Source organism: Oreochromis aureus, linkage group 11, assembly GCF_013358895.1.
Source record: "Oreochromis aureus strain Israel breed Guangdong linkage group 11, ZZ_aureus, whole genome shotgun sequence".
NCBI lineage: Eukaryota > Metazoa > Chordata > Actinopteri > Cichliformes > Cichlidae > Oreochromis > Oreochromis aureus.
The window spans coordinates 28063338-28082938 of record NC_052952.1 but is presented as its reverse complement, the minus strand read 5'-3'; the positions used below and the strand labels follow the sequence as shown (position 1 = coordinate 28082938).

The 19601-nt window shown below is 36.7% G+C and overlaps 2 protein-coding genes across 2 annotated transcripts; both read left to right on the top strand.

Annotated features, from left to right (window-relative positions):
- The first annotated feature begins 700 nt into the window (after positions 1–700).
- On the top strand, positions 701–3585 carry LOC120442776. The gene is made up of 5 exons (XM_039620019.1): positions 701–815; positions 1128–1289; positions 2155–2652; positions 2744–2804; positions 3350–3585. The coding sequence occupies exons 2-5, from the start codon at positions 1139–1141 to the stop codon at positions 3414–3416; spliced, it is 777 nt and encodes a 258-aa protein (XP_039475953.1). The 5' UTR covers positions 701–815; positions 1128–1138; the 3' UTR covers positions 3417–3585.
- Positions 3586–10111: 6526 nt separating this feature from the next.
- Positions 10112–12898, top strand: LOC116334086 (A-agglutinin anchorage subunit-like). Its single transcript, XM_031757413.2, has 5 exons — positions 10112–10145; positions 10729–10890; positions 11286–11927; positions 12018–12078; positions 12668–12898. Exons 2-5 carry the CDS (start codon positions 10740–10742, stop codon positions 12732–12734), a joined length of 921 nt encoding a protein of 306 aa, XP_031613273.2. The 5' UTR covers positions 10112–10145; positions 10729–10739; the 3' UTR covers positions 12735–12898.
- Positions 12899–19601: the final 6703 nt, after the last annotated feature.

Below are 19601 nucleotides of genomic sequence, written 5' to 3'. Positions count from 1 at the left end.
TGTTTTGAGAACTGCATTCACAGTGGTGAGAATCACCTTTCTGCTGTGGCATTTCCACCATGTCAGTTGAGAAAAACTGAAATTACATGTCATTGCACTATCTGTATTTAGACAAATTAAGAATATTTATATTTAATGAATCCAAAAGTAGATTTTGGTATCCTGAACAAAACTTATTGGATGTTGGCAAAAACAGTTTCAAGCTATGGGCATGGCTGTGCAGTAAGCTGCAGTACCAGCAGAGGGAGAGATTTTATTTCAATCAATAGTTTATTTCAAGTCAAGCAGCCTTCCTTTTTGAAGTCACAGCATTATATTGGTATGACAGCTGTTGCTGGGAATTTCATCAAATTTATCTTTAATGGTCAGTTTGATGTCCAGTGGGCCGTGTCACTGTGATCTGTTCCTTTCTATTTCAAGAAGGAGATGCAGTCTACATAAAGCAAATGCACAAATATATTGATGATCATCAGGTTGACATTGCCTTGACAGTGAAACCACAAAATTCAGAGAAGCCTACTCCCTGGCATGCCCCTGAATGATTCTCCTGGGTGTCATTTGATAGTCAGGTAAATAAAAGCTCTGAATGTCATGTTCTGGTACTGGGTATTTAGTGTCATGTGGGCATTTATGTATTGTTCATCAACATTAAAAATGTTCCTTTCTCAAGCGAAACTCCCCAGACAACAAAGACAGCAGTAAAACAGGCTGGCCCAGTGGTCAAAGGCATCATATATAAACTCACAGGCTCTGTCTGCAAACATACACAGGGGGACATTTCTCTCAGTCAACAGTCAATCAGGTTGATCAACGTGGTAAGGAAGAATTCTCTACTATTTTAATTGTTATCACTTTGTTTTTGTTATATTATGTAAAAATTATAAATTTTATTTACTGACAACTGTTTTTTTCCTTTAAATTGGCGACTTCATTGTAGGGTTGTTGAAAATGATTTGGGAGAGAAAACAATTGAAAATGAGAAGCTTTTAATGAATCTCAAAAGTTCTGCAGTTAAACTGGGGATTTTTTTGTAGCATTTTAGCATTAATTATTAGCGATGTTGACTCTTGGTAGTGGAGATTTTGAAGAACATATAATAATTCAAACAAACAATGATTCCTCCACAGAAAGTGCTGACATGAAGCTTGGGTTGCTTGTCGTGGTGGCTGTGGCAGTTTTGCTGCCCAGCTTTTCTGAGAGCCGGATTGTCTCCAAATGTGAGCTGAAAGACAAGCTCGGGAAAACGATCGATCTGCCCAGAAAATCAAAGGAAAGAATCTTGGCAATAGGTGAGCTTACATGGATTTGTTGTGTTTAACTTCCATTACCTCCAAACACACATCACTTGGGCACTGATTAAAATCAGTGGCAAAACTGAGATGTCCAAAAGTATACCTCTGATGTATTCAAGTTCACTGCTATTTAAGGATTCTTCTCTACTAGAGGAAACCCCATTTTCGATATCTGGATTTTAAGTTACTGCTTACTGTGAAATTTAAAGAATTTGCAGAATAAACTCAGCAAATTAACTCTGATACGCAGCATGTAATTTTATACTTACATATCTTTAGCAACTGCAGCAATAATGTAATTGTATCAATAATCTATTGATATATTGTATATATTTAAAAGTATCCATTCAAAGTAAGAGGAACCTACTCCTCCCTTTCTTTGTTTGCTTTCTGACATCTGCTGGTACACCTGGCTTGCTGCAGTTGTCTGTGAGCTGAATAGAAAGTCCCATCTGAATGTCAGCCTCATCACAATGTTTGATAAAAAGCATATCAAAATGCCCATGAAAAGAGAAAAAATAAAAAGATAGACTATGTCAAAGAATGTCTACTTCAAATAATTGGCTAAAAAACTCCCCAAAAAACCTCTTTGGAAAATATCAACTTAGCGTCTCCTTTAATTTACATTTGGCTTCTGTGAAGTAGCACTGCAACACCTGGACCAATTTCTCTATTCATTTGTCGATGAACCTGATGTACAATGTGCTATTTTTGATTGTTTACAGTAGCCACTAAAACAAATCTAATATATGGAAGGTCAAAGAAAACAGCAACAACAACTCTTACTGAATATCATATCTTGTTCTTTTTTTGTCTTTCTTCCCTGTTTGCTGTCTTTGTGTACATGACTGATTTGCTGCAGTTATCTGTGAAGTGGAACGGAGGTCTGATCTGAACACCACTTTGATCGAGTCATTTGGAAAGTGCATCCCTGCCACACCAAAGCCAACAGTGGCCGTATCCCCCTCCGCAACAGGAGTTAACCAAATGAGCACTGGAGCAGCCACACTGACAAACAACAATTCAACATCCACTAGCATGACCAATAGCACTACTGTTACTAACACTACTACTAGCCCTGCTAGTACTAACTCCACCATTAGCTCAATGAACACAACTCTCGTGTCAAACAGCGCAGGTGTCGTAAAAAGACGAAAGCGGGATGCTGACTCAAGCAGTCATGAGCGGAGAAAGAATAGTAAGGAAGGTGGCAGGGGGGAGGGAAAGGGGCATGATGAAACGAGCAGTGAGGAGGATACAGAACCCAAAAATCTTTACGGGCTCTTCCAGCTGTCTGACAGGAAGTTCTGTGATTCAGGGTATTGCCCATCTGAAAATGTGTGTCATACCTCCTGCACAGGTGAGTCCTTGCACCCAGAGCAAACAGAGGTTTTTTAGTTGAGTTTTGCTTTTTATTTTGCATCCTAAAAGTGGTTTCTTTTTTCTTGCAGCATTCACTGACGATGACATAACTGATGATATTGCTTGTGTCATCCAGACTGGATACTGGAGGTAAGTTTCTGATTAATTTAGATATGGTAAACAACAGTTGACAAATTACAGGAAAGTCTTATTGACGTTTTGCATCACAGCTTCAGTGTTCAGTAGCATTCTGTCTTTAGCTTTACTCTAAAGTTTGAACACCATTGCTTCAAAATATTTGACCTAATTTGGTGCTTCGATGACAGTGGTGGAGACCACTGTCTGACATTCTGGTTAGGATTTCTGAGGGGGATCAGGATACTTTCTGTGTATGAAGTTAAATCAAAGTGAAGATTCCTTCTCATATTTAAGCGCTACATTAAAAGCTACACACGTATACCAGTTTAGCTCCCTGGTAGAACAGGTGATCATTATGTCATAAGGCTCATGCGAGGCCTGGGTTTAAATCTACCCTAAGGTCAATTATGGCATGTCTCCCAGCTATCCTGTCTTCTTTCCAATGTTCAGAAAGTGTACTTAAAAAAATATACATATAAATGGATGCATGGAATATAAAAGAGAAATACAACAAAATTGGTGTTGTTTAATAACCGGCTTTTGCTCTAATCAAACAGGGAGATTGAGATGACAGCCTCAGAGTCATGTCGTCGCACCTGGAATTTCTTCAAAGAATGTAACTAAATGGCTGTGAGATCACAGTTTGTACCTGCAGGATCACAACTATTTATTCTTCAGAACCATCTCCTGTTAGCTGTGATCAAGAAACTGCATGCTCCATTACCTACTACATGTTACAAAGCACTATTTTCTTTCTTTGGTGGGGGAATCTTTCAATAAATATTACTTTGCAGCATGAATGTATGTTCTCATAGTAACGCCAAAGCTCATATCCTGCTGCTCTTCTTATCACAAGAGATGAAGACCAGTGTAGGAAACAGAACCCACCAAGCATGACTCAGAAAATGATGTTATTGGCCACATATGAAGCATCCAAATGTTCATCATGCAAACCATAAATGATTCTCATATGAAATTAAAAAATAGAATAATCTAAGATATTTATAAAGAACTACTTGTGAGCCTTATTTTTGATCAAATTCTAATACCCTCAACACAAAAATTAAGTTTTTTTCTGCTTGTTCTATAAGTTAGCAAAGTAATAGTTTACATCCAAATGTAGACAGGTTTTGATGCCATGAAGAAGACAAAACTTAGTGGTTGTTGACTAAGAGATTTCTAGCTATAACTGGGGTGGCCCACCCAAGCATAAAGAAAAATAGATTAGATATCTTAGAATAGATATTTACTTTTTAACTTAGGACTAGGTAGGTTATGATAGCTATTTTCCCTTGATAAATTAAATTAACATTTAAAAACTACAACTATGTTGTATTTAGTCTGGTTATTTTTATTTAGTTAGTTAGTTTTTCAATATGTAGTGTGACAAATATGCAAAAGAAAAAAGAAAAATCAGCTACTGGAGAACAGTTAATGGGGAAATTTGGATACATAAATAGATTATTTGCTCAATTTATTTGTAATAACAACACTTACCTGTAAATCCACTTGAACAGAGGGCAAACAATGTTTTTACAGGGAAGAGGAAATATTTGTACTGTAAACAATTTAAGTCATGTGTAACAACATCCATTTAACAGGAAAGAAATATTTATGCTGGAAACAACTGTTTTAAAATCTCAAATCTAAGAGACCATTACATCAATGAAAACCCCCAGCAGATCCAGGTCCTTGCGTAAGGAAATTACTAATGTAATTACTGATGGAAATTGTGCCCAGTGTCAAAACCATAAACTGGATCAGATTAAAACATACCATTTGTACTGCCTGTCTTGACTCTACATGGACACCTTTCTGCATATTTTTTTACTATTAGCTGAAAATGACAAGTGGTGGAGGAAATTTCAAACCTTTCTAAGAGAGATAAGATAAGATAAGATAAACCTTTATTAGTCCCACACGTGGGAAATTTTTTGGTCATGGCAGAAAGTATAAGTTTAAGAGAAGTAAAAGTTAAGAAAAACAAAAATGGAATAGGTTAAGATAAAATAGAATAACATACTATAAAACATAAAAGACAATGAAAATACCTCAGTATAGACAAAACTTTGTCTATTATTGGAAAACTGTGTGATAGGTTTGTAGCTTGAACCTATTCCCTGGAACGTTGAAGACAATGTAATTACACAGCAAGCAAGACACGAAGTAGGCAAAGTTCTTTATGTTTCACGTGCACGGGAGAGAACTGAACAAACGCCGTTCCTTCGCTTGACCCCAGTTGCTCTCGTCCGCTCTCCCGTAACACTGCTCTTTTATTGTGGTTACATGAATATGCATAGGTTCATTAACATATGACATCTTACATAGGTATGCATGTGAACAAAGAATACCCTGTGTGTGTGTGTGTGTGTGTGTGTGTGTGTGTGTGTGTGTGTGTGTGTGTGTGTGTGTGTGTGTGTGTGGTCAAAGCATGACCCCATATATGACTTCCCTAAACCTGCTGGCCTGGAAGTCCAGCAGTTCATCTAAACAAAAGGCACTTAGACTACAACACGTTTATCCTACCATTAAACAATAAGACAAGGTACGACCTCTCCCATGCTCCTAAAATGTGGGTGTGAAAGTCAGAGAGCTCTGGAATGCACACAAAGCCTTTTACAGCCTACTAAAGATCACACATCCTATCACTACACAATCGATTATACACCTCTAAGCATATATGGGTAGATATTTCTAAGCATAAATGACCATAAACAATACAAATCTAACACTGTGCATAAAATATCAAAGGTAAATATAATAATTCTGCATAAAAGTGTTTCCCATCTGCTGTAAATGCATTACTTACTGCTGAATGTGGTCAAACTTGAGCTCATTTTAAATAGTTTATATTCTATTTTATGTCCAGCATCATAATTTATAAATCATATGTTTGTGGCTGTCCTGTGAGGACAACATAACAATGAAAAAAGGCCCTGGGCCAGACCCAGGACTCTCTGGAGAGATGATATCGCTCAGCTGGTCTGGTAACGCCGTGTGTTAGGTTTTGTATTGTTGATTGTCATTTATGCTTAGAAATATCTACTCATATATGCTTAGAGTTTTATAATTAGTTGTAGATTAATAGAGGTTTGATCCTTAGTAGTCTGCAGACACACGTTGTGTGCATTCCAGAGCACACTGGCTTTCACACCCACATCTTGGGAGCATGGGAGAGGCCGTGCCTTGTCTTATTGTTTTATGGTATAGGAGGACACCTACTCTGTATCTAGTTAAGCATAAGAGCCTTTTGTTTAGATGGACCGCTAGACTCCTGGCACCAGCTTTGGGGAGTCTTCAAGGGGTCACATCTTGACCCCACACATAGACACACATAGACACACACACAAGGTATTCTTTGTTCACATGTATACCTATGTAAGATGTCATATGTTAATGAACCTATGCATATTCATGTAACCACAATAAAAGGAGTGCTATGGGGAACCTGGCTGAGAGTCTGACGGTGGTCAAGTGGGTGGAACGACACTTGGCTCCAGACAGGCCTCCTCATGCATGAGTAACACAAAGAACGCTGCCTGCTTGGGTCTTGTTCTTGCTGTGTAATTACATTGCCTTCAACGTTCCAGTGAATAGGTTCAAGCTACGAACCTATCACCGTGTGTTCCTCTGGATAAGCTGGAGGAGCTTTACATCTTTTTTAAAAATTCATTTTAATATGAAGACAAATGCACAAAGAAAAAGGAACATTCTCTGGCATGTCTCTCTGATGACCTGAAGAATTTAAAAACAGAAATTTTTTGTAGATAACTTTCAAATTAAAAATACTGAAGCATTTAAAACTTACAATACAAAATTTTTAGAATGACACCATCACGTGGACTTAAAGTGCATATGGAAAGTACTTTAATTATTTGACTTGTTCCGCATTTTGTCATGTTGCATCATTATTCCAAAATGGATTGAATTAATTTTTCACCATTTCATTATTCTACACACAACACCTCTTTTGAAAGTTCTGACTTAATGTTGTTGTGTTTGTCAGATCGGCTTACATTGATGGTATTTATTTTTTTATATGTCAGAAAATACAAAAAACATGTTTATCTATTATAGAGAAGCTATAGAATAAAAAGATAATTGAGGATAGTATGATATCCATGAAACACACCAATAAAATGAAAAATAAAAATGTAAAAATTAGGTTTCCTCTTGCTAACTTGTATTACTCATCTTTTTTCTTCCATTCATCCAATTCAGGGGCGCGGCATAGTTGGAGCCTATCCAAGCTGTCCTCAGTACAAGAGGTGTGGTACACCCAGGGCAGTACCAGTCTTGTTTAGAGACATTTCACAATGTGAAATAAGCTTATAACTTGAGCAATAGATCATGAATAGATCCACTATTTAACTGACTTTGCTAAAGCCACTTTACATTTCACTTTCTGGAAACATTAAACAGACCAAAATGAAAAAGTAGTTCCTGAGGCCCTCTGTTTGGGATGAAATCATATAAAAATTTCATTCCTGGAGCAAACAAACCCATTTTTATTGACTTTTCACTGACTAAAGTCCTTATCTGGGTCTGACAAATGCACAGTGCACAGTCAGGATTAAATACCAGCACAGGGTCCTAATCAATCAACACCCATACCAAAATATTGTAACCCCTAGAGTGTGTTAAAAATTGGCCCATACATATCAAAATAGCTGACCCTAATTTCTATAAAATTATAAAAGAAAATACAAAACAATCTGGGAAAAAGACTAAAGAATTTAATTAAATCAAAAGAGAATATAATTCAATCATTAAAATCAAGTATAGAGTGTTAACAATATGTGATGCCATCTAATAAACAGAGATGGGCAGTAGCGTGTTACTCTAATCCAATTACTTTTTTCAAGTAACAAGTAAAGTAAGGGATCAATATTTCAAAAAAAGTAATTAGATTACTGTGTTACTACATTACTAAACCATAATCGGTAAAAAGTGACAAAACTTTAGTGTCCACTGTACACTCTGTGTGGCAAGAGAACTTCTTTCTACAGTAAACAATTAAACTTCAGTCTGAGCAAGCACCTAGACGCTGCCATGGGAATGTGAAATTCACAGAGAAACCCCCACTGAAACGACTGCTGCAGCACCAGGCAAACTTCCTCTTCTGCTAAATAGACTTAAGAATGACAGGACTTAGTGCTGCTAAATCTTTGATTTTATTTATTTTTTGCAGTGTTTTACTTGCACCCATTTGAAAGAATGAGTGTAAATACAAAAAACTGTTGCATATAATTACATTTTTGCTTGATGCAAAGTGAATAAAAAAAATAAAACAATTTTTACATTTGATTGAATTTTATATGATGTATTATGCAGAAAAAATAGAACTGGGCTGAAAGCGCTATTGCTTTACTACGTATTCAGGTTGTGTATCATGTTTTTAAAAAGTAACTAAGTAATAAAGTAACAAATTACTTTTGAAAATAAGTAATCAGTAAAGTAAAAAAATTGCTTTTTTGGAGAAGTAATCAGTAATTAGTAACTAATTACTATTTTCAACACTGCTAATAAACTAATGGTACAAAATAACTTCAGACTTAACGAATAATAAATACCCAGATCAAAAAGCATAAACTATGATTGTTCACATGAATCAGAAAGTATTGAGAGAAACAGGATATATTTATATATATTTATACTTTATCAAAGGCAGAAAATCGACCTCCTCAATCAGTCCTGATGCTTTAGTGGCCTGCTTTCAAAGGTGTGGGATTTCTGTGTTCAGTTTGGTTATAAAGAACCACAATTGGATGACTTAAAATTATTTGTACAAATAGTAGTGTTATGTTACCTAAGTCTGTGTTTGAATCTCTTCTTTATTCTTCCAACATAAAAAAAATAATGTAATTCAAGACTAAAAAAGGACTGTAACAATTTACAAAGTGATTCGTTTTCCCCCAATTTCCCTTTAGCCCTTTCTTTTCCTTCCCTTTAGTCCCAGCTAATTCCCAACTCTGGGACTTTTAAAATACATCTTATCTTGTTATGTACGTCCTATTGGAGAACACATCTGTGAAACTGTCTATTCTACATGTTCTAGCACTTACCACAGGGGAAATATCCTGTCTGTTTGAAGCCAAGTTCTTTTGGTTGGCAGCAACTTTGAATCAGTTTGCCATGGAGTTCAGAAAACAGCTATCTTAAAGAGGCATCATTCTACATTAAACATTAAACAGAATTAGGCTGGTATGCTAACTGTGTTTAGCAATGGGGGAGGAGGGGGTGGCAATAAAACTCACCTTAACCAAACAGGGATGAAATGCATTAATTATTCTGTGTAGCCATGTGCCAAATATTTAACTTAATTTGACTGCAGTAAAATGGACCTTCAAGTGGTTTGTGTTGTGTGTTGTTGTTTTTTTTCCTTTTCGTGACAATAAGTTCTTTTTCATTTCATGCACCCCTGGTTGTAGAATAACCCACTGTAATCCTATATAAACAATAAAATAACTTTAAATTTTATACAGAGTGGAGTTAAATCAGTGAGTAAACATTTCTAAAGAGACTTAAGCCCCTCTTTTCGTCACATTGTGACTAGACGATTGTTTAGGTGGACACTGACTAATTTAAACTGGTTCTTTTAAAACAAAAGATCATTGTTAATGTGTTTAACTTCCTGGAGATTTGTAATGTCATTCGATGTGTTTCAATGATGACAAAGCAAAACTAACCATGGCAAACTATTTAGATCTCTGTGTTCAGTGCTGGATTAATATGGGCAAACTTTACACGAGACAGAAAATATCATCTTTGATACATTTATTTCTCTGCATAGATGTTGCTGTGAATTTCTTCAAATATGCCATCAATAGTAACTTACATTTAAGCATGAACTGATCTCATTTTAGTCTCCAGTGATCAATGTCATTGTGATTTCATATCAGTTTGATTCTAAATATTTCAAGGAGAGACATTCTGCAACTCCAAATGCAGAAATACACCAAGATTATTCAGGGTCACATCTCCTGTACAGTTAAATTACAAAATTCAAATGAGTAAAGTTTGCCCCGGAATAATCTTTTTGGGTGCTGTCATTTTGTATTCGAGTCAATGACAGCATGCAATGCCCTGGTCAGGTGATGGGTGATTTAACGTCATATGGGCTAGGTAAAAGAATGTAATCCATAATCTGTGTCCCAACAATGATCACAGCCACCTTTGTGTATTGTTACATGAACATTAAAAATTTTCCTGTTTCACAAGTGAAACTCCCCAGACAACAAAGACAGCAGGCTGGTCCAGTGGTAAAAGGCATATATAAACTCACAGGCTGTGTCTGCAAACATACAGAGGGAAATTTCTCCAGGTTAACTGTCCATCAGGTGGATCCCAGTGGTAAGGAAGATTTTCTTCACTATTTTGATTATCACTTAGTGCTTGTTATAGTCGTTTAAAAAAAAAAATTGCATCTTGCTCCCTCACTTGCTCTGTTAATGGTTTTTAAAATGTTTTTTGACAGTGACTTTACTAAAAAATGAATGAGGAGAAATTATTTGACAATAAACTGTGTTGACTCAATCTGCTTTAAAGGCAGGGAGTGTGTCCTCATTAGAAAACCTTATTTTAAACCAACAGATTTTTTAGTTTTAATAAATCTTAAAAGTTCTGCAATTACATTGTGGAAAACCAAATACAGATTAATAACAAAATCTTACAACTTCCATTTGTTTGTATGTATCCTTTAATGTATTTTTGGCATTTTGTAGAAATGTGAATGAGTGTCATCAAACAAGAAGAAAAGAAAAAAGCTTTATGCTTTCAAAAGTAGAGTTCAGTAAAGCTTGAATTGTACATGAATCATTATTTTAAAAAGCCATGAATCCATATACATTTTTTAGCAATTTGAGAAATTTGAGTACATATACAAATTTGAACAAAAAAAACGTAAGTTGTTTTTTTTTTCGTGTTTTTCCCTCAGAAACTGCTGACATGAAACTCGGGTTGCTTGTTGTGGTGGCTGTGGCAGTTCTGCTGCCCAGCTTTACTGAGAGCCGGCTCGTCTCCAAATGCGAGCTCAAAGACAAGCTCGCAAATGCGATTCGTCTGCCCAGGAGACTCGAGGAAAGCGTCTTGCCTATAAGTAAGCTTAAATGTGGTTTTGGTGTTTAAGCTTAATGCTGTTTATGATTCTTCTGTATTACAAGAAAATATTAACTTTTATAAATCTGATACCTTCAGTTACTCTGAGGATTCAAATGGAGCATTAATAGCAAAGAGAGAGAGCCTAGACCAGTTTGTCTATTCATTTATAAATTAATCTGACATACAATGAAATATATTTTTCACTCATTGGTGCAACTATAAATCATGTGGCCCCCATGACTGAAAAAAGTAACCACTAAAGTAAAACTAAAAGCACATACATTTTGGAGGTTTAAAGAAAACAGCAACTTTTACTGGTTATCACCTTTATAATCTTATTTTTTCTCCTTTGTTTGCTCTCACTTCTTTGCATGTGTGACTTGTTTGCCACAGTTGTCTGTGAATTGGAGAGGATCTCTCATCTGAACACCAGCTTGGTCAATGTGTTTGGCAAGCACATAACTACAATATTAAAGCCAACAGTGGTCACAACCCCCTCCACAACAGCAGTCACCTTAACGACCACTGGAGGAACGACACTGACAAGCACCAACTCAGCAACCACTGACCTGACCAAAACTACTACAACTGCTACAGCTACTACTGCTACTTCTACTGCTGCTACTTCTACTGCTACTACTACTGCTGCTGCTACTTCTACTGCTACTACTGCTGCTGCTACTTCTGCTGCTACTACTGCTGCTGCTACTTCTGCTGCTGCTACTACTGCTGCTACTTCTACTGCTGCTACTTCTACTGCTACTACTACTACTACTGTCACGACTACTAGCCCTGCGATTACTAGCTCCACCAGCACAAGTCGCATGAAAAGAAGAAAGCGACATGCTCATTCAAGCAGTGAGGAGGAGATCGGGCAAATTGGAGGAGAAATGGATGACAGCAGTGAGGAGGATTCCAAAGAAAACACGAAGCCTCTGTCCCTCGGCCTCTACGGGCTCTTCCAGCTGTCTGACAGCCTTTTCTGTAATTCGGGGCTTCGTCCATCCAGAAATATTTGCCGTACCTCCTGCAACTGTGAGTTCTTGCGCCCAAAGCAAACAGGATAATTTATTATGTTTTGTATTTTATTTTGCATGTTAAAATTGGTTCTTTTTATCTTTACAGCCTTCACTGACAATAATATAGCTGATGACATTGCTTGTTTTATCAACACTGGTTACTGGAGGTAAGTTTCTGGACAGCAGAATAAATATAGATCAAATAAATAATCACACCTTTGAATAAATATAATATGACTGTGATGAATTAATTGACTGATTTATTTGCAGTATATATACTGTACAACAGTTAACAAATTAAAGAAAAATCTCATTTAAAGTGATTTAGTAAGCTGTGTCATTCATACAGCTTCAGCACTCCCTTGCATGTCTCTGGAACTTTAATGTAAGGACTGAACACAAGTGTTACGAAATCACTGTCTGAGATGCTGGTTAGGATTTCTGAAGGGGATCCATCTCGTATATTAGGTGCAATATTCAAACACTACAAATGTGTACAGTTTAGCTAATTTGGTAGAGGACATGATCAATATGCCATAAGGGTAATGCTGAGGCCTGGGTTTGAAGCTGCCCCCAAGGTCAGTTACTGCATGTCTTCCAACTACTTCAAAGAAGTGTATTCTATATATAAAAAAGAAGCAGATACACAAATAACTTCATTGGATGCACTGAATATAACACAAACATGTCAATCTAAAATAGAGAAATACAACATATTGGTGTTGGCTAATAACTACCTTTTGTTTAATCCAACAGGAATATTGTGCAGAGAGCCTCTCGCTCATGTCGTCGCACCTCTAATCTCTTCAGAGAATGTAAATAAATGGATGTGCGATCACAGTTTCTACCTGCAGGATCACAACAATTTCTTTATCAGATCCATCTCCAGTGATCTGTGATTAAGGAACCGCATGCTCCATTATCTACTTCACGTTATGAAGCACTATTTTCTTTCTTCGGTGGAGGAATCTTTCAATAAACATTACTTTGCAGCATATATACAGTGTTGTGAAAAGTGCTTGCTTCCTTCCTGATTTTGTTTATTTGTATGTTTGTCACACTTGTTTCAGATCATCAAACAAATTTTACTATTAGACAAACTAAACACAAAATGCATTTTTTTTTAAATGAAGGTGTTTATTATTAAGGGGAAAAAATCCAAACCTACATGTCCTTGTGTGAAAAAGTGATTGCCCCCTAAACCTAATAATTGGTTGGGCCACCCTTAGCAGCAACAACTACAATCAAGCAATCAAGTGTTAACTGGCAATGATTTTTTTTATAGTGCTGTGAAGGAATTTTGGCCCATGAATCTTTGCAAAATTGTTGTAATTCAGTTGGTTTTCAAACATGAAACGCATTTTTAAGGTTATGCCACAGCATCTCAATTGGATTGACAACAGAACTTTGACTTGGCCACTCCAAAGTCTTAATATTGTTTATCTGAAGCCACCCAAAAGCGGACTTGCTGGTGTGTTTTGGATCATTGTAGTGCTGCAGAACCCAAATGTGTTTCAGCTTGAAGTCACAAACAGATAGCCAGACATTCCCCATCAGACTTTTTTGGCAGACAGCAGAATTCATGGTTCCATTTACCACAGCAAGTATTCCAGGTCTCTGACACAGGGGCCAGGGAAGCAGAAGAACGTCATATCAAAAACACCCTGAGTAAATGTGGTTATCCCTGCTGGACATTTTTCAAAGCTGGAAGGGTGCTTATGGAATGCTACAGGTGATCTAGGAAAGAAAGACAACCAGTAAGATTGAATAAGCGAAAACGTTGGTGATTCTGTACATGTCAAGATTATTGGAGCAGCTGAGCTGCGTTACTTTCAATACCTAATATCTATGGGGCTTTGAAACCCCAAAACACACTACCCTAAAAATTGGTCCACCTAAGAGTCTGGCACCTTGGCACAAGCAGAGTAATACAGAGTACACTATGCTGCAAAAATTGTGGGGGAAACAAAGAAAATGGCACTGTATACAGTCAGTTCTAGTGACAAGTATATCTCATGCTGACACTCACAGCAGCTTTTGTGTTATTTCCTCATTTTGCATCAGTTTTTAACAAGAGCCTCACATCTGACTGACTTCTCTTTTTTTGAACTCATGAATATGCAAGTTAGCATGAATATGCCAGTTTATATATGAACATATTAATATATCTGTTTTATTCAAAGATAACAAGAGGCTATGGGGCACCTTTTGTAAACCTAAGCATGCTGAAATTAACAGCAACATTTTTCCACATTTAGCTCAAAACTTTACAAAAACATGTTTTTTTCGAATCATTTTTACAACATTTACTAAAATATTTATAACTTTTTATATTTAAAACACAACTGCTAACATAGCTGTGTCGCAGCAATCACTTAGCACATCATTATATACCAGCTAGTCCAACTTCAGTAACCCTACAAAAGTCACTGCTGTTTAGTTTTCTGTCTTCATTTATGTTGGAAGTGATATGTTACAGGCATAGCCCTTTAAGGGTGAAGCCCAATGGGAAAGGTATTACGGGGTGTGGAAGGACGTGGGGGACGGCCCCTGGGTGTGTGAGTAGGGAAGAGAGGAAATTAAGGGGATCATGAGTAGCTACAGTAGAAACAAAAAGAGAAAAGCATTTAAAGGGTATATAATAACTCAGTGTACCACATAAAATCACGGTCAATAAGCACAACCAGAATTCATACATAAGGCACACTGTTGATTTTTGAGAAAATGAAAGGATTTTAAATGTCCCTTATAGTCTGAAAAACACGGTAATCTGCACATTTCAGCTTTTTTCTCAAAATAGACTTATGCCTTTCTTCTCAAAGTAATTACAACCTTAATCTCAAATTTCAAAGTGATCAACATTTTCTTAATGTGGCTCTAATACTCCTTCATATACAACACATTCAGTGAAACAGGATGTCAGAAAAAAAGGTAGTGCTTAACACAGTCACTTCTGGTAACACAAGATATCTAATTTTCACACTCAAAGGGACTTATCTGTTAGTTCCTTATTTTAAATCATTTTAAAGCACTTTTTAGAAAACCTCACATCTGAGCAATCGACTGCTCAATAGACATAATGAGAATGTAAGCGATCATAAAAATTCTAGAAAAAGTCAAAAAGGTTGACTGAAAAAAGGTGAGCAATTCATTTTTGTTTTTAATTTTAAGACTTTCATGATAGTCAGTAGACCATTAATTCTCTGTCTTCAGAAGACTTTTGCTTCTGAGTATTTCAGAAACATGAATTATGTTGGTTTCATAAAGAATGCTATAATCTGGAAAGTGATCTAAAACTGCTTTTGGCTTATAACTTCCTCTTTTTTTCTCTTGCATCATTTAATGTTTTAGACTTTCTGAAACAAAAGATGTATGTTTTTATATTATTTGCTTTTTTATAAAACTAAAACCATATGGGTCATTTATTTTAAAGATCATGATGAACTCCTGTTTCTCCCAGTGACTGAAAAATATGTGCTGTATCACACTGTTTTCTTAACCCTGTGGGGTCCAGAGTATAATTGGCCGTTTTTGACTACTTTTGATTTTACCTCTATATTTCACCTTTAAAAAACGGTTTATTTTGCCTTGTTTGGTATCATTACTTTCAGCACAACCTCAAATATCTGAAATTTGAGTTATTTTTTCATTTTGGCATACTATATTAGCACAGTTGATCTAAATTCAGACAAAACATTCAAAATCCGAGTAGAAAAAAGTTATATTATTTACTGTAAAACCCACAAACATGTTTAACGAATCATTTTCGTAACTTGAAATGCAAATAGAAATTGTACATTTCTAAAAAATTATGCACAAGTTTTGCAAACAACAAAGTTATATGGTACTATTTACCTAAAAATGCAGCCGTTTTTTTTTTTTATATAACCATTTAAATCTATTTACAGAACAATCAGGTGTTCTGCATCAAATAAGAAGCCACACAAATGATTTGTGCCAGTCCAAAAAAATAGTTTGTGTTCAGTGCAGTAGCGGTTTTAGATACGGGCGAGACGGGCAGTTGCCCGGGGCGGCATCGTGATGGGGGGCAGCATCACGGGCATCGGCAAAAAAAGAAAAAAAACGCTCGTACTCATGCTGCCCCTACGGCAGCCAGCGCATATTGGGAATGACACAGGCATCGATCGGTTTTCTATCGCCCATTTGCTGGGAGTAAGGGCGCCCTCCGTTTGCGTGGTGCGCCTGCTGCTTGCGGCGCAGAGAGGAGAGGGCGGGGCGGCGGGGGATTCTCTGGCTGACTGGAGCGGCATCTAATAACCAATTAGCAAAATAAAACAAAATAACAAACATGAAAACACCAGACATCATGATGCAGACTTATAATTTGCACCGATGTTTTTTCAAAATTCTACACACGAAAAGTGAGCGCGAGAGCCCTCGGTGCGCCTGCTCGCTGCTGAAGTCAAAGTAAACTTTATTGTCATCTCCGCTACATACAGTCCAGTATATAGAGAGACGAGACGACGAGGCTCCAGTTACAGCAGTGCAAGTAAACAAACAATAAATATAAGAAGAGTAAGAAAATAAATATACACTTTAGGACTTGGGGTAAAGGGATCAATAACAATTTAAAATTTACAGTTTGATGATTTAAAGTCTCACACACAACCAGTCGAAAGGGGAGGAGCCCCGGCTGCTTCCAAATCGAGCACATTTCATTCCTAATGTTGTAAATCCAAGTCTATTATGTATTCATGATTTGAATCCTGGGTTGTGTGAAATCTCAGAAATGCACCCTAGACAAAGTGAATCTGTGAACTAAGGTGTAGGTCTATTAGGTTATGTTGTGGTGATCCTTGGGTTGAGGGATGGGTGTTCATACTGGAGTGCAAAATTAAAACCAATGGAAGATGGACAAGAAAAGTTCAAAGCCATCAGGTGCTCAGTTTAGAAAAAATAGAAAAGAAGAGAAGGAGAAATGAGCAAAAGATACAGGTAAGCAGATGTGTCATTGGATAATGGCAGGTCATCCTGAAACAATCAGAATCAGAATACTTTATTAATCCCTAAGGAAATTATGTGGGTTACAGCTGCTCCAAGAAGAAATTGTAAAGATAGCAACACTAACAGATTAAACTCCAAACAATACTTTATGTTACAGATTTTAATATTAATTAGTCATTGTCAGTTGTTGATTTGTCCTGTATGGAACGCCAGGACTGCCATAATGAATTACTTAAATACACCATTAAATAATTAATTAAATGTGGCAATAATTAATTAAAATGGGAATTAATTAATTAAATACATAGTTATGACACATGTAATTAATTAATTATTGACACATTTAATTAATTATTTATGTATTTCACATTTTAATTAATTATTGACACATTTAATTAATTAATTATTGACACATTTAATTAATTATTTATGTATTTCACATTTTAATTAATTATTGACACATTTAATTAATTATTTCATGATATATTTATTTATTTCATTTTGGCAGTCCTGGCGCCTGGCTCTCATCATGAATTAATTTTATCTGTCAGACTCACCCATCAAACTCAGTGGGCGGGGTTAACGCTGCCCATGCAGCTTCTCTAACATTTGATTGGTTGCCATGCAATGTAAGTCAAAACAGGTCGATCCTAGATAATCGATTGCTTCTGTAGACTTGAGGCAGTCAGGTATCCCAGAATGCGTTTCAAATCACAGGCAGCAATGGTGGTGGTGTAGTTTTAAAATACCCCGTTTTTCTGTCACCAACTACACTTTTAACAGTGTTTTAGCCGCGAATGTCGCGCTGTAATCTTCACATGTCTGGTCAGGTTATCAACATAGAACATGTTTGCAAAAGTGCTCAGATGTTTTCAGAGATTTCAGTAGCTCTGCTAACAGTCAGCATGCAGAGTGCACCGAGGGGGTTACGTCAACCGGTTTGTTTACATATTCCACTCTCCGTGTTCCACATGTTGCATTCGCAGATTCGCATTTTCACCGAACGATCGTCTCTTTCCGCCTGGTCTTGTGTCTCTGTGCTTCCGTAACATAAAGAACGAGCTGACATGTTTCTCAGGACACCAGCGATCAGCTCAGCAGGCCCTCAGTTTACCTGCATGCGTCCTCCTCACCTGTCAGCTGTTTAACACCTGCTGCTAATTCAAGAAACACGCCCACGTTACCTGGTGATAGTCACAGTTTAACTGGGCAGCCGGTGCTTGATATAACGCAATGTCAGCGCATTTTTCTGCACAACATAAGTAAATATAGTATTTTCCCGAGCGCAGAGCTGCTGGAGCTTGTTTCCTTACAGAGGACTTTATAGGCGAAGCCACTTTATCGGCAGCTGATGTCCAATTACCTGCACACAGCTTTGAAACCTCACCTGAGTTTTAGCTCTCAGTGGTTAAACGCTGGACTTAATTCACTCAGGTTTTGTCTGTCGGGTCACGTTTACTTCGCTGTTTTATTTACAACTGAGCAAATCGGTTTGGCTCAAATTAAAGTTATGTTTCATAACTGCAGAGTTTTACAGACGTTTAATGGTTCACTGGCACATGTGTTAGACTGAACTATTCGCTTTTCTTTATCTGGTGTGTTTCGGATTTAACAGTGAATTTTGAGATTAAACTGACTTTTAAAATGTTTTTATACAAAGAGGAAAGAGAAGGCGCATTTCCACCGAGAGGAGCAGAGTTTGCAACAGCATGTTCAAGATGAAGACTGCAACCTGGACAGAAATATTATATCATCTGTTTTTAATAGTTATTTAACTGTATTCTAAGCACCAGCTATGTTAGAATTTTAGAGTTTACTTAACTAAAAATAAATGAGCTTAACATATAATTTGTGTGATTTCTCTCTCTCTCTCTCTCTCTCTCTTTTTTTTTTTTTTTTTTTTTTTTTTTTTTTTTTTTTTGCTTTTTCGGTCATGTTATGTTTAACTGTAAAAGGTTTGTTACAAACTATGAAACACATCGTGCAGACTTCTGGATGTTAGGAGAAAACTAATACTGCTCATGAATGAGACTAAAGGCAGGAAGGTGTCCTTTAAAACTAAACATGTTAATAGGACCTCCCTATTTATATCGTAGTTTATGATATAGCACGTGTATTTCAGTAATAGCCTACTGATTTCAGCAGCTCACATGGGCGTTATCTGTGATACTCCTTAACTATAATTTATCCAAGTTAACGTCAGTTAACCATTCAGACAGTTCTTTTGCAATGAAAACATAAACACCCATGCTGCGTAATGTTTACATTATAGCTGCTTATGCAGTAACCATGGTAACCACGGACTCTGAGCGGCTGGATCGACGGAGGTCAGACAACAATTTTACATGTATGATCTTAAAACAGGACACAGCCAATATCCGTGCTGGCCTCATATCAAATGTGACCGCAGACTGAGTCTATGTTTGATGTTTGCTTTATATCTAATCTTCCTCTCAAACATTTAAACAGCAGCGAGTCTGCAGCTGAGGGAATACAAACTCAAATTGTCGGAACAGGTTCGATCGTGGATTCATTTGGTAATTTATTAAATGTATAACTGTTATTCTAATCTGCTGCTGAGTCTCTTACACTGATGAAAATGCAGATAACACAGATCACGAACACCTGTTCAACCAATCACTTTCATTCCACTTTGATCTGCGACAAACTGACGGTTCATCTCTGTTACAGTGTTGCATTAGACTGCTATAATTTTGTGTTCTTT